The sequence below is a fragment of the Oncorhynchus mykiss genome, chromosome 2, assembly GCF_013265735.2.
Source record: "Oncorhynchus mykiss isolate Arlee chromosome 2, USDA_OmykA_1.1, whole genome shotgun sequence".
NCBI classification, from domain to species: Eukaryota; Metazoa; Chordata; class Actinopteri; order Salmoniformes; family Salmonidae; genus Oncorhynchus; species Oncorhynchus mykiss.
The window spans coordinates 575,504-589,992 of NC_048566.1; the positions used below are offsets into that span (position 1 = coordinate 575,504).

The 14,489-nt window shown below is 42.2% G+C and overlaps 1 protein-coding gene across 1 annotated transcript in view; it reads left to right on the plus strand.

Moving 5' to 3' along the window:
- The window catches only part of LOC110512917 (CUB and sushi domain-containing protein 3), a 523,013-nt gene that overhangs the window by 426,322 nt on the left and 82,202 nt on the right, over positions 1 to 14,489 (plus strand). The window contains exons 51-52 of the mRNA XM_036934833.1: positions 11,455 to 11,640; positions 14,232 to 14,426. Coding sequence (XP_036790728.1) covers positions 11,455 to 11,640; positions 14,232 to 14,426 — 381 coding nt within the window. The remainder of the gene's footprint in view (positions 1 to 11,454; positions 11,641 to 14,231; positions 14,427 to 14,489) is intronic.

Consider the following 14,489-nt stretch of genomic DNA (forward strand, 5'->3'; position numbering starts at 1 on the left):
CAGGAATAGCATTTTCTTTGATGGCCAAAAGCTACATTTTAGTCTCATCTGACCAGAGTACCTTCATCCATATGTTTGGGGAGTCTCCCACATGCCTTTTGGCGAACATCAAGCGTGTTTGCATGTTCTTTTGCTATAGCAATGGCTTTTTTTCTGGCCAACTCTCTTGTGAGTTTTTGTGGGAGGCCCTCTCTTGGCAGGTTTGTTGTGCTGCCATATTCTTTCCATTTTTTAATAATGGATTTACGTGGAATGTTCAATGTTTCAGATAGTTTTTTTGATAACCCAACCCTGATATGTACTTCTCCACAACTTTGTCCCTGACCTGTTTGGAGAGCTCCTTGGTCTTCAAGGCGCTGCTTGCTTGGTGGTGCCCGTTGCTTAGTGGTGTTGCAGACTCTGGGGCCTTTTTTAGAAGAGGTGTATATTTACTGTCATGTGACACTTAGATTGCACACAGGTGGACTTTATTTAACTAACTATGTGACTTCTGAAGGTAATTGGTTGCACCAGATCTTGTTTATTGACTTCATAGCAAAGGGGGTTTAAATACAGGTTATTTTTTTTACATTTAACTTCACCAATTTAAACTATTTTGTGTCCATTACATTAAATCCATTATACCCACAATCCATTGCATTACATTAAATCCATTATACCCACAATCCATTGCATTACATTAAATCCATTATACCCACAATCCATTGCATTACATTAAATCCATTATACCCACAATCCATTGCATTACATTAAATCCATTATACCCACAATCCATTGCATTACATTAAATCCATTATACCCACAATCCATTGCATTACATTAAATCCATTATACCCACAATCCATTGCATTACATTAAATCCATTATACCCACAATCCATTGCATTACATTAAATCCATTATACCCACAATCCATTGCATTACATTAAATCCATTATACCCACAATCCATTGCATTACATTAAATAAAAATAAAAATATATGTAAATGACATGTTGTAATGCAACTGAGCAAGAGGACAAGTACATTAGAGTGTCTAGTTTGAGAAACAGATGCCTCACAAGTCCTCAACTGGCAGCTTCATTAAATAGTACCCGCAAAACACCAGTCTCAACGTCAACAGTGAAGAGGCGACTCAGGGATGCTGGCCTTCTAGGCAGAGTTCCTCTGTCCAGTGTCTGTGTTCTTATGACTGTTATAAAGTCTGTGTGAGCTGGTGGTGGGAGGAGTCAGGCGCAGGACAGCAGATATGAGTAAAAAAACGTATTTACACAAAATACAAACAAATACAACGCAATAATGCGAGCCCACAATAACGTATCACATACAAACAATTACTCACAAACTAACATGGGGGAACAGAGGTTTAAATAATGAACAAGTCATTGGGGAATTGAAACCAGGCGTGTAAGACAAAACAAATGGAAAATGAAATGTGGATCAGTTCTGCCCACACATTTCCTATTTGATTGAGTTCAGGGCTTTGTGATGACCACTCGAATATCTTGATTTTGTTGCCCGTTAGCCATTTTGCCACAACTTTGGAAGTATGCTTGGGGTCATTGTCCATTTGGAAGACCCGTTTGCGACCAAGCTTTAACTTCCTGACTGATGTCTTGAGATGTTGCTTCAATATATCCACGTAATTTTCCTCCCTCATGATGCCATTTATTTTGTGAAGTGCACCAGACCATCCTGCAGCAAAGCACCCCCACAACATGATGCTGCCAACCCCGTGCTTCACGGTTCGGATGGTGTTCCCTCGGCTTGCAAACCTTCCCCTTTTTCCTCCCAACATAACAATGGTCATTATGCCCAAACAGTTCTAATTTTGTTTCATCAGACCAGAGGACATTTCTCAAAAAAATACGATCTTTGTTCCCAAGTTGCAAACTGTAGTCTGGCTTTTTTTATGGCGGTTTTGGAGCAGTGGCTTCTTCCTTGCTGAGTGGCCTTTCAGGTTATGTCGATACTCATTTTCGGTTATGTCGATACTCATTTTACTGTGGATATAGATACTTTTGTACCTGTTTCCTCCAGCATCTTCACAAGGTCCTTTGCTGCTGTTCTGGGATTGATTTGCACTTTTCTCACAAAGTACATTAATCTCTAAGAGACAGAACGCATCTCCTTCCTGAGCAGAATGATGGCTGCGTGGTCCCATGGTGTTTATACTTGCATACTATTGTTTATACAGATGAACGTTGTACCTTCAGGCATTTGGAAATTGCTCCCAAGGATGAACCAGACTTGTGGAGGTCTACAATTTTTTTCTGAGGTCTTGGCAGATTTCTTTAGATTTTCCCATGATGTCAAGCGAAGAGGCACTGGGTTTGAAGGTAGGCCTTGAAATACACCCGCAGGTAAACTTCCAATTGACTCAAATCATGTCAATTAGTCTATCAGAAGCTTCTAAAACCATGAAATCTTTTTCTGGAATTTTACAAGCTGTTTAAAGGCACAGTCAACTTAGTGTATGTGAACTTCTGACCCACTGGAATTGTGATACAGTTAATTATAAGTGAAATATTCAGTCTGTAAACAATTGTTGGGAAAATGTACTGTGTCATGCACGAAGTAGATGTCCTAAGATATATATATTTACATATTTATATATATATATATATATACAGTAGGGCAAAAAAGTATTTAGTCAGCCACCAATTGTGCAAGTTCTCCCACTTAAAAAGATGAGAGAGGCCTGTAATTTTCATCATAGGTACACTTCAACTATGACAGACAAAATGAGAAAAAATTAGGATTTTTAATGAATGAGAATGTTTGCATGTTCCAGATATTTCTGGATTCTGCTTCTTAACCTCATTGAGCATTCTGCGCTGTGCTCTTCCAGTCATCTTTGCAGGACGGCCACTCCTAGGGAGAGTAGCAACAGTGCTGAACTTTCTCCATTTATAGACACTTTGTTTTTACTGTGGACTGATGAACATCAAGGCATTTAGAGATACTTTTGTAACCCTTTCCAGCTTTATGCAAGTCAACAGTTTTTATTCTTAATCTTTCTTCTGAGATCTCTTTTGGTCGAGGCATGGTTCACATCAGGCAATGCTTCTTGTGAATAGCAAACTCAAATTTTGTGAGTGTTTTTTATAGGACAGGGCAGCTCGAATCAACATCTCCAATCGCATCTTATTGATTGGACTCCAGGTTAGCTGACTCCTGACTCCAATTCGCTTTTGGAGAAGTCATTAGCCTAGGGGGTTCACATACTTTGTCCAACCCACACTGAATGTTAAATGATGTATTCAATATAGACAGAAAAATACAATAATTTGTGTGTTATTAGTTTTAGCAGACTGTGTTTGTCTATTGTTGTGACTCAAGATCTGATAAAATTTGATGACCAATTTATGCAGAAATCCAGGTAATTCCATAGGGTTCACATACTTTTTCTTGCCACTGTATATACTGTACTAGGTGGTGTCAGAGGAAGGCCCCATAAAATTGTCAGAGACCCCAGTCACCCTAGTTATAAATGGTTCTATCTTTTACCACACAGCAAGCGGTACCGGAGTGCCAAGGTCCAAAAGGCTCCTCAACAGCTTCTACCCCCCCAAGCCATATAACTGCTAAACAATTAATCAAATGGCCACCCAGACTATTTACATAGTTTTTACACTGCTGCTACCGTAACACCCTGTATATAGCCTCCACATTGACTCTGTACCGTAATACCCTGTATATAGCCTCCACATTGACTCTGTACCGTAATACCCTGTATATAGCCTCCACATTGACTCTGTACCGTAATACCCTGTATATAGCCTCCACATTGACTCTGTACCGTAATACCCTGTATATAGCCTCCACATTGACTCTGTACCGGTACCCCCTGTATATAGCCTCCACATTGACTCTGTACCGCTACCCCCTGTATATAGCCTCCACATTGACTCTGTACCGTAATACCCTGTATATAGCCTCCACATTGACTCTGTACCGTAATACCCTGTATATAGCCTCCACATTGACTCTGTACCGTAATACCCTGTATATAGCCTCCACATTGACTCTGTACCGTAATACCCTGTATATAGCCTCCACATTGACTCTGTACCGTAATACCCTGTATATAGCCTCCACATTGACTCTGTACCGTAATACCCTGTATATAGCCTCCACATTGACTCTGTACCGGTACCCCCTGTATATAGCCTCCACATTGACTCTGTACCGCTACCCCCTGTATATAGCCTCCACATTGACTCTGTACCGTAATACCCTGTATATAGCCTCCACATTGACTCTGTACCGTAATACCCTGTATATAGCCTCCACATTGACTCTGTACCGGTACCCCCTGTATATAGCCTCCACATTGACTCTGTACCGTAATACCCTGTATATAGCCTCCACATTGACTCTGTACCGTAATACCCTGTATATAGCCTCCACATTGACTCTGTACCGTCTAAACTCCCAGATACCTCAGATACCCAGATACCTAATAGATGTGTTGAGCCTGAGGTATCTGGGAGTTTAGATGTGTTGTGTCTGAGGTATCTGGGAGTTTAGATGTGTTGAGCCTGAGGTATCTGGGAGTTTAGATGTGTTGAGTCTGAGGTATCTGGGAGTTTAGATGTGTTGAGCCTGAGGTATCTGGGAGTTTAGATGTGTTGTGTCTGAGGTATCTGGGAGTTTAGATGTGTTGAGCCTGAGGTATCTGGGAGTTTAGATGTGTTGAGTCTGAGGTATCTGGGAGTTTAGATGTGTTGAGCCTGAGGTATCTGGGAGTTTAGATGTGTTGAGCCTGAGGTATCTGGGAGTTTAGATGTGTTGAGTCTGAGGTATCTGGGAGTTTAGATGTGTTGAGCCTGAGGTATCTGGGAGTTTAGATGTGTTGAGCCTGAGGTATCTGGGAGTTTAGATGTGTTGAGTCTGAGGTATCTGGGAGTTTAGATGTGTTGAGCCTGAGATACCTGGGAGTTTAGATGGGTTGAGTCTGAGGTATCTGGGAGTTTAGATGTGTTGAGCCTGAGATATCTGGGAGTTTAGATGGGTTAAGTCTGAGGTATCTGGGAGTTTAGATGTGTTGAGCCTGAGATACTACTCTATGATAATACATTAACATGGCTATAACCCTAATGTCACGGTAGATAGGTCCCCAGATCCTCAAAAGGTTATACAGCTGCACCATCGAGAGCATCCTGACCAGTTGCATCACCGCCTTGAATGGCATCTGCTCGGCATCTGACTGTAAGGCGCTACATTTAGTAAATGTTTTCTTGAAACTGCATTGTTGGTTAAGTGCTTGTGTGATGATGTGCGCTGAGAGTCAGGAAGCAAGTTCAGTGAGTGTTTTAATAAATAAACAGAATTAAATACAAAACAAGAAATCTCGAACAGTACTTTCGCAAGGCACTGTATATAGGGAAGGAACCAAAGGGAGAGACATATATCGGGAAGGAACCAAAGGGAGTGACATATATAGGGAAGGAACCAAAGGGAGAGACATATATCGGGAAGGAACCAAAGGGAGTGACATATATAGGGAAGGAACTAAAGGGAGTGACATATATAGGGAAGGAACCAAAGACAGTGACATATATAGGGAAGGAACCAAAGGAAGTGACATATATAGGGAAGGAACCAAAGGAAGTGACATATATAGGGAAGGAACCAAAGGGAGTGATATATATAGGGAAGGAACCAAAGGAAGTGACATATATAGGGAAGGAACCAAAGGGAGGTACATATATAGGGAAGGAACCAAAGGGAGTGACATATATAGGGCAGGAACCAAAGGGAGTGACATATATAGGGAAGGAACCAAAGGGAGTGACATATATAGGGCAGGAACCAAAGGGAGTGACATATATAGGGAAGGAACCAAAGGGAGTGACATATATAGGGAAGGAACCAAAGGGAGTGACATATATAGGGCAGGAACCAAAGGGAGTGACATATATAGGGAAGGAACCAAAGGGAGTGACATATATAGGGCAGGAACCAAAGGGAGTGACATATATAGGGAAGGAACCAAAGGGAGTGACATATATAGGGAAGGAACCAAAGGGAGTGACATATATAGGGCAGGAACCAAAGGGAGTGACATATATAGGGCAGGAACCAAAGGGAGGTACATATATAGGGCAGGAACCAAAGGGAGAGATATATATATAGTGGGGCAAAAAAGTATTTAGTCAGCCACCAATTGTGCAAGTTCTCCCTCTTAAAAAGATGAGAGAGGCCTGTAATTTTTGTCATAGGTACACTTCAACTATGACAGACAAATTAATAAGATCCAGAAAATCACATTGTAGGATTTTTTATGAATTTATTTGCAAATTATGGTGGAAAATAAGCTTGTAAGTAATCATTGCACGGTATTCTTGTTGTATTCGGTGCGTGTGACAAAGGCTTTAAAAGGCTTTAAAACGACAAAGTTTTCTCTCAGCCTCATGGCTAAATGTGTAAAATTGCAGGATATTAGCTAGCAACAACAACATCTCTCTACCCCATGACAAAATGTGTAGAATTACAGGATATTAGCTAGCAACAACAACATCTCTCTACCCCATGACCAAATGTGTAGAATTACAGGATATTAGCTAGCAACAACAACATCTCTCTACCCCATGACCAAATGTGTAGAATTGCAGGATATTAGCTAGCAACAACAACATCTCTCTACCCCATGACCAAATGTGTAGAATTGCAGGATATTAGCTAGCAACAACAACAACATCTCTCTACCCCATGACCAAATGTGTAAAATTGCAGGATATTAGCTAGCAACAACAACAACATATCTCTACCCCATGACAAAATGTGTAGAATTGCAGGATATTAACTAGCAACAACAACATCTCTCTACCCCATGACCAAATGTGTAGAATTGCAGGATATTAGCTAGCAACAACAACATATCTCTACCCCATGACCAAATGTGTAGAATTGCAGGATATTAGCTAGCAACAACAACATCTCTCTCTACCCCATGACCAAATGTGTAGAATTGCAGGATATTAGCTAGCAACAACAACATATCTCTACCCCATGACCAAATGTGTAGAATTGCAGGATATTAGCTAGCAACAACAACATCTCTCTCTACCCCATGACCAAATGTGTAGAATTGCAGGATATTAGCTAGCAACAACATCTCTCTACCCCCATGACAAAATGTGTAGAATTACAGGATATTAACTAGCAACAACAACATCTCTCTACCCCATGACAAAATGTGTAGAATTGCAGGATATTAACTAGCAACAACAACATATCTCTCTACCCCATGACAAAATGTGTAGAATTGCAGGATATTAACTAGCAACAACAACATATCTATACCCTATGACAAAATGTGTAGAATTGCAGGATATTAACTAGCAACAACAACATATCTCTCTACCCCATGACAAAATGTGTAGAATTGCAGGATATTAACTAGCAACAACAACATATCTCTACCCTATGACAAAATGTGTAGAATTACAGGATATTAGCTAGCAACAACAACATATCTCTCTACCCCATGACAAAATGTGTAGAATTGCAGGATATTAGCTAGCAACAACAACATCTCTCTACCCCCATGACAAAATGTGTAGAATTGCAGGATATTAACTAGCAACAACAACATCTCTCTACCCCATTACAAAATGTGTAGAATTACAGGATATTAGCTAGCAACAACAACATATCTCTACCCCATGACAAAATGTGTAGAATTACAGGATATTAGCTAGCAACAACAACAACATCTCTCTACCCCATTACAAAATGTGTAGAATTGCAGGATATTAGCTAGCAACAACAACAACATCTCTCTACCCCATGACAAAATGTGTAGAATTGCAGGATATTAGCTAGCAACAACAACAACATCTCTCTACCCCATTACAAAATGTGTAGAATTACAGGATATTAGCTAGCAACAACAACAACATCTCTCTACCCCATTACAAAATGTGTAGAATTACAGGATATTAGCTAGCAACAACAACAACATCTCTCTACCCCATGACAAAATGTGTAGAATTGCAGGATATTAGCTAGCAACAACAACATCTCTCTACCCCCATGACAAAATGTGTAGAATTGCAGGATATTAGCTAGCAACAACAACATCTCTCTACCCCATGACAAAATGTGTAGAATTGTAGGATATTAACTAGCAACAACAACATCTCTCTACCCCATGACAAAATGTGTAGAATTGCAGGATATTAGCTAGCAACAACAACATCTCTCTACCCCAATGACAAAATGTGTAGAATTACAGGATATTATCTAGCAACAACAACATCTCTCTACCCCATGACAAAATGTGTAGAATTGCAGGATATTAGCTAGCAACAACAACAACATCTCTCTACTCCCATGACAAAATGTGTAGAATTGCAGGATATTAACTAGCAACAACAACATATCTCTACCCCCATTACAAAATGTGTAGAATTACAGGATATTAACTAGCAACAACAACATCTCTCTACCCCCATGACAAAATGTGTAGAATTGCAGGATATTAGCTAGCAACAACAACATCTCTCTACCCCCATGACAAAATGTGTAGAATTGCAGGATATTAACTAGCAACAACAACATATCTCTACCCCCATTACAAAATGTGTAGAATTACAGGATATTAACTAGCAACAACAACAACATCTCTCTACCCCCATGACAAAATGTGTAGAATTACAGGATATTAACTAGCAACAACAACATATCTCTACCCCCATTACAAAATGTGTAGAATTACAGGATATTAACAAGCAACAACAACATCTCTCTACCCCCATGACAAAATGTGTAGAATTGCAGGATATTAGCTAGCAACAACAACATCTCTCTACCCCCATGACAAAATGTGTAGAATTGCAGGATATTAACTAGCAACAACAACATATCTCTACCCCATGACAAAATGTGTAGAATTGCAGGATATTAACTAGCAACAACAACAACATCTCTCTACCCCATGACAAAATGTGTAGAATTGCAGGATATTAGCTAGCAACAACAACATCTCTCTACCCCATGACAAAATGTGTAGAATTACAGGATATTAGCTAGCAACAACAACATCTCTCTACCCCATTACAAAATGTGTAGAATTACAGGATATTAGCTAGCAACAACAACATCTCTCTACCCCCATGACAAAATGTGTAGAATTGCAGGATATTAGCTAGCAACAACAACATATCTCTACCCCATGACAACATGTGTAGAATTGCAGGATATTAACTAGCAACAACAACATATCTCTACCCCCATGACAAAATGTGTAGAATTGCAGGATATTAACTAGCAACAACAACATATCTCTCTACCCCCATGACAAAATGTGTAGAATTACAGGATATTAACTAGCAACAACAACAACATATCTCTACCCCATGACAAAATGTGTAGAATTGCAGGATATTAACTAGCAACAACAACAACATCTCTCTACCCCCATGACAAAATGTGTAGAATTGCAGGATATTAGCTAGCAACAACAACATATCTCTCTACCCCATGACCAAATGTGTAGAATTACAGGATATTAACTAGCAACAACAACACATCGCTACCCCATGACAAAATGTGTAGAATTGCAGGATATTAGCTAGCAACAACAACATATCTCTCTACCCCATGACCAAATGTGTAGAATTACAGGATATTAACTAGCAACAACAACACATCGCTACCCCATGACAAAATGTGTAGAATTGCAGGATATTAACTAGCAACAACAACATCTCTCTACCCCCATGACAAAATGTGTAGAATTGCAGGATATTAACTAGCAACAACAACATCTCTCTACCTCATGACAAAATGTGTAGAATTACAGGATATTAACTAGCAACAACAACACATCGCTACCCCATGACAAAATGTGTAGAATTGCAGGTAAATTTGCTGGAACACTGAGGAAAAGAAATGCTCTTTTCGATGCCATTTAGACAGACGGGCCTTTAAAATGTTCCTTCCCCGGTGCCCAGGAACATGGTGGGTCCAGCCAAACACTGCCAAGGTTATAGCAAAACTCTTTCTATGTTATTTTATCTCACTCAAGTTGTGTTCTGATTATTTAATAACAGGAGGGTGGGGGGGTTACCCTGATGAATTTACTATCACAAAAGGTGTCCCCGCACCCAAGACGGTTGAGAACACCTGCTCTGATTGGACTAAATTTGGGACTGTTAAGTCTTTGTTCTCTGAAGTTTCTGTTCTGTAGAGATGTGATGTTCTGGTGTGTCGGGTCACCTCCGTGAGATGCTTTAACTAACTGAAGATTAACGACACAAATAGGCATCAATACTGGCCTGTCTGATTTGACAGGACATTTGTCTCAGCGTAATGGCTACGGTTTTTACTGCTCTTAGCTCCATTTCACTGTGATATGTGTATGACAGTAATCTGATTCACTGTACCAGCTGGTTCGTGGGTAATCGTTCCCATATTTCACTGTGATATGTGTATGACAGTAATCTGATTCACTGTACCAGCTGGTTCGTGGGTAATCGTTCCCATATTTCACTGTGATATGTGTATGACAGTAATCGGATTCACTGTACCAGTCAATTCTTGGTGTGGCAGGGTAGCCTAGTGGTTAGAGCGTTGGACTAGTAACCGGAAGGTTGCAAGTTCAAATCCCCTGAGCTGACTAGGTACAAATCTGTCGTTCTGCCCCTGAACAGGCCCACTGTTCCTAGGCCGTCTTTGAAAATAAGATTTTTTTCTTAACTGACTGACTTGCCTAGTCATATTTTTCTGTGAAATATATATATGTGTGTGTGTGTGTGTGTGTGTATTGGCCTATGTGTGGTGCAGGTGTGTTCCTCCCCCTAGCCGTGGCGTGGAGATGCCTCATGTGTCTCCCTGTGTGTGTGTTCCTCCCCCTAGCCGTGGCGTGCAGATGCCTCATGTGTCTCCCTGAGTGTGTGTTCCTCCCCCTAGCCGTGGCGTGTGGCGTGCAGATGCCTCATGTGTCACCCTGTGTGTGTGTTCCTCCCCCTAGCCGTGGCGTGTGGCGTGCAGATGCCTCATGTGTCACCCTGTGTGTGTGTTCCTCCCCCTAGCCGTGGCGTGTGGCGTGCAGATGCCTCATGTGTCACCATGTGTGTGTGTTCCTCCCCCTAGCCGTGGCGTGTGGCGTGCAGATGCCTCATGTGTCACCCTGTGTGTGTGTTCCTCCCCCTAGCCGTGGCGTGCAGATGCCTCATGTGTCACCCTGTGTGTGTGTTCCTCCCCCTAGCCGTGGCGTGTGGCGTGCAGATGCCTCATGTGTCACCCTGTGTGTGTGTTCCTCCCCCTAGCCGTGGCGTGTGGCGTGCAGATGCCTCATGTGTCACCCTGTGTGTGTGTTCCTCCCCCTAGCCGTGGCGTGTGGCGTGCAGATGCCTCATGTGTCACCCTGTGTGTGTGTTCCTCCCCCTAGCCGTGGCGTGCAGATGCCTCATGTCACCCTGTGTGTGTGTTCCTCCCCCTAGCCGTGGCGTGTGGCGTGCCCACTGCTCCGCTGAATGGAGGCGTCCAGGCTGTTGATTACTCCGTGGCAGCACGTTTAACCTACTTCTGCAACAACGGCTTCAGGCTCTCCTCCAAGGATCTCACCGCCACCGTCTGCCAGCCTGACGGCACATGGAGCAACCACAACAAAATACCTCGCTGCCCAGGTAGGAAGGGAGATAAGTAAACTCACACACTCATGGAGCAGCCACAACAAGATACCCCGCTGCCCAGGTAGGAAGGGATGAGATTAACACACACACACTCATGGAGCAGCCACAACATAATATCAGACTGCCCAGGTAGGAAGGGATGAGATTAACACACACACTACAGAACCAGCCTGTCTGTCAGGGATGTCAATGGGGGGGGTTTATTATTGTTTTTTCAAGTAAAGAAATAAAGAACACACACCTTTTGGTGAGGTGTTGACTAATGAACGACATATTAAACTGTTCCCTTTTGGTGAGGTGTTGACAGATTAAACTGTCTCCCTTTTGGTGAGGTGTTGACAGATTAAACTGACTCCCTTTTTGTGAGGTGTTGACAGATTAAACTGTCTCCCTTTTGGTGAGGTGTTGACTAATGAATGACAGATTAAACTGTCTCCTTTTGGTGAGGTGCTGACTAATGAACGACAGATTAAACTGTCCCCTTTTGGTGAGGTGCTGACTAATGAACGACAGATTAAACTGTCTCCCCTTTTGGTGAGGTGCTGACTAATGAACGACAGATTAAACTGTCTCCCCTTTTGGTGAGGTGCTGACTAATGAACGACAGATTAAACTGTCTCCCCTTTTGGTGAGGTGTTGACTAATGAACGACAGATTAAACTGTCCCCTTTTGGTGAGGTGTTGACTAATGAACGACAGATTAAACTGTCTCCCCTTTTGGTGAGGTGCTGACTAATGAACGACAGATTAAACTGTCTCCCCTTTTGGTGAGGTGTTGACTAACGAACGACAGATTAAACTGTCCCCTTTTGGTGAGGTGCTGACTAATGAACGACAGATTAAACTGTCTCCTTTTGGTGAGGTGTTGACTAATGAACGACAGATTAAACTGTCCCCTTTTGGTGAGGTGTTGACTAATGAACGACAGATTAAACTGTCTCCCCTTTTGGTGAGGTGCTGACTAATGAACGACAGATTAAACTGTCTCCCCTTTTGGTGAGGTGTTGACTAACGAACGACAGATTAAACTGTCCCCTTTTGGTGAGGTGTTGACTAATGAATGACAGATTAAACTGTCTCCTTTTGGTGAGGTGCTGACTAATGAACGACAGATTAAACTGTCCCCTTTTGGTGAGGTGCTGACTAATGAACGACAGATTAAACTGTCTCCCCTTTTGGTGAGGTGCTGACTAATGAACGACAGATTAAACTGTCTCCCCTTTTGGTGAGGTGTTGACTAATGAACGACAGATTAAACTGTCTCCCTTTTGGTGAGGTGCTGACTAATGAACGACAGATTAAACTGTTCCCTTTTGGTGAGGTGTTGACTAATGAACGACAGATTAAAATGTCTCATTTTGGTGAGGTGTTGACTAATGAACGACAGATTAAACTGTCTCCCTTTTGGTGAGGTGTTGACTAATGAACGACAGATTAAAATGTCTCATTTTGGTGAGGTGCTGACTAATGAACGACAGATTAAACTGTTCCCTTTTGGTGAGGTGCTGACTAATGAACAACATATTAAACTGTCTCCCTTTTGGTGAGGTGCTGACAGATTAAACTGTCTCCCTTTGGTGAGGTGCTGACTAATGAACGACAGATTAAACTGTCTCCTTTTGGTGAGGTGTTGACTAATGAACGACAGATTAAACTGTCTCCCTTTTGGTGAGGTGTTGACTAATGAACGACAGATTAAACTGTCTCCCTTTGGTGAGGTGCTGACTAATGAACGACAGATTAAACTGTCTCCTTTTGGTGAGGTGTTGACTAATGAACGACAGATTAAACTGTCTCCTTTTGGTGAGGTGCTGACTAATGAACGACAGATTAAACTGTTCCCTTTTGGTGAGGTGCTGACTAATGAACAACATATTAAACTGTCTCCCTTTTGGTGAGGTGTTGACAGATTAAACTGTCTCCCTTTTGGTGAGGTGTTGACTAATGAACGACAGATTAAAACTCTTAACTCCCCTCCATCACACTAATCTCAACTAGTTTCCGTAATATTTGACCTAAACTGCTGTTCTGTTGTTGTGTTTGTGGTCCCACGGTGCTCTGATGTGAAACCATTAACCAATAGACGTGGGTTCGTATATATTTACCTGATCGTGTGTGTTCCTGTTTCTTGTTGTATTCGTTGAATGAATTTTGGGGTCTTTGCTGGGTTACTGTAAAAAACTACTGTAAAAAAAAAAACACACTCAAAAAAACACTCTGTTTATGTGAATAATAGATGTGATTGATTTAATATTTATCTTGTCCCACAAAGGGGGTGTTGCCCAGTCTGGGATCGTTCTCCCTGGACCATGAGTTTACTGTTCTTTGTGTTTGTGGTCCCACAGTGGAGGTATATGACTGGCTACATGCCCCCCCCCCCCCAGCTCCATCCCTCAGCTGTACATCAGAAGAAGTGGGGGGGCATGTAGCCCTGTGGGACCATGAGTTTAGGGGGGGGGGGGGGGGGGGGGGGGGGGGGGGGGGGGGGGGGGGGGGCTGCCGTTTGTAGTTTTGTTGTCTTCTTTCAAATCCCAGACTGTAGCTTTAATTGTGTTGGTTTCTTCTCTGTGTTTGTGGTCCCACAGTGGTGGTCTGCCCCAGTCTGGGCTCCTTCTCTCTGGACCACGGGAAGTGGACCATCGTCAACGGGTCCAGCTATGAGTTCAGAACCAAGGTGGTCTTCAGCTGTAACCCGGGTTACTACCGGATCGGTCCCGCTCACATCCAGTGCCTGGCCAATGGGGCGTGGAGCTGGCGGAACGAACGACCTCGATGCAGAAGTGGGTGGTGACATTTTACCACTGAAGACTTGATCTCGTCTTGATCAAGTCTTCGTTGTGTAG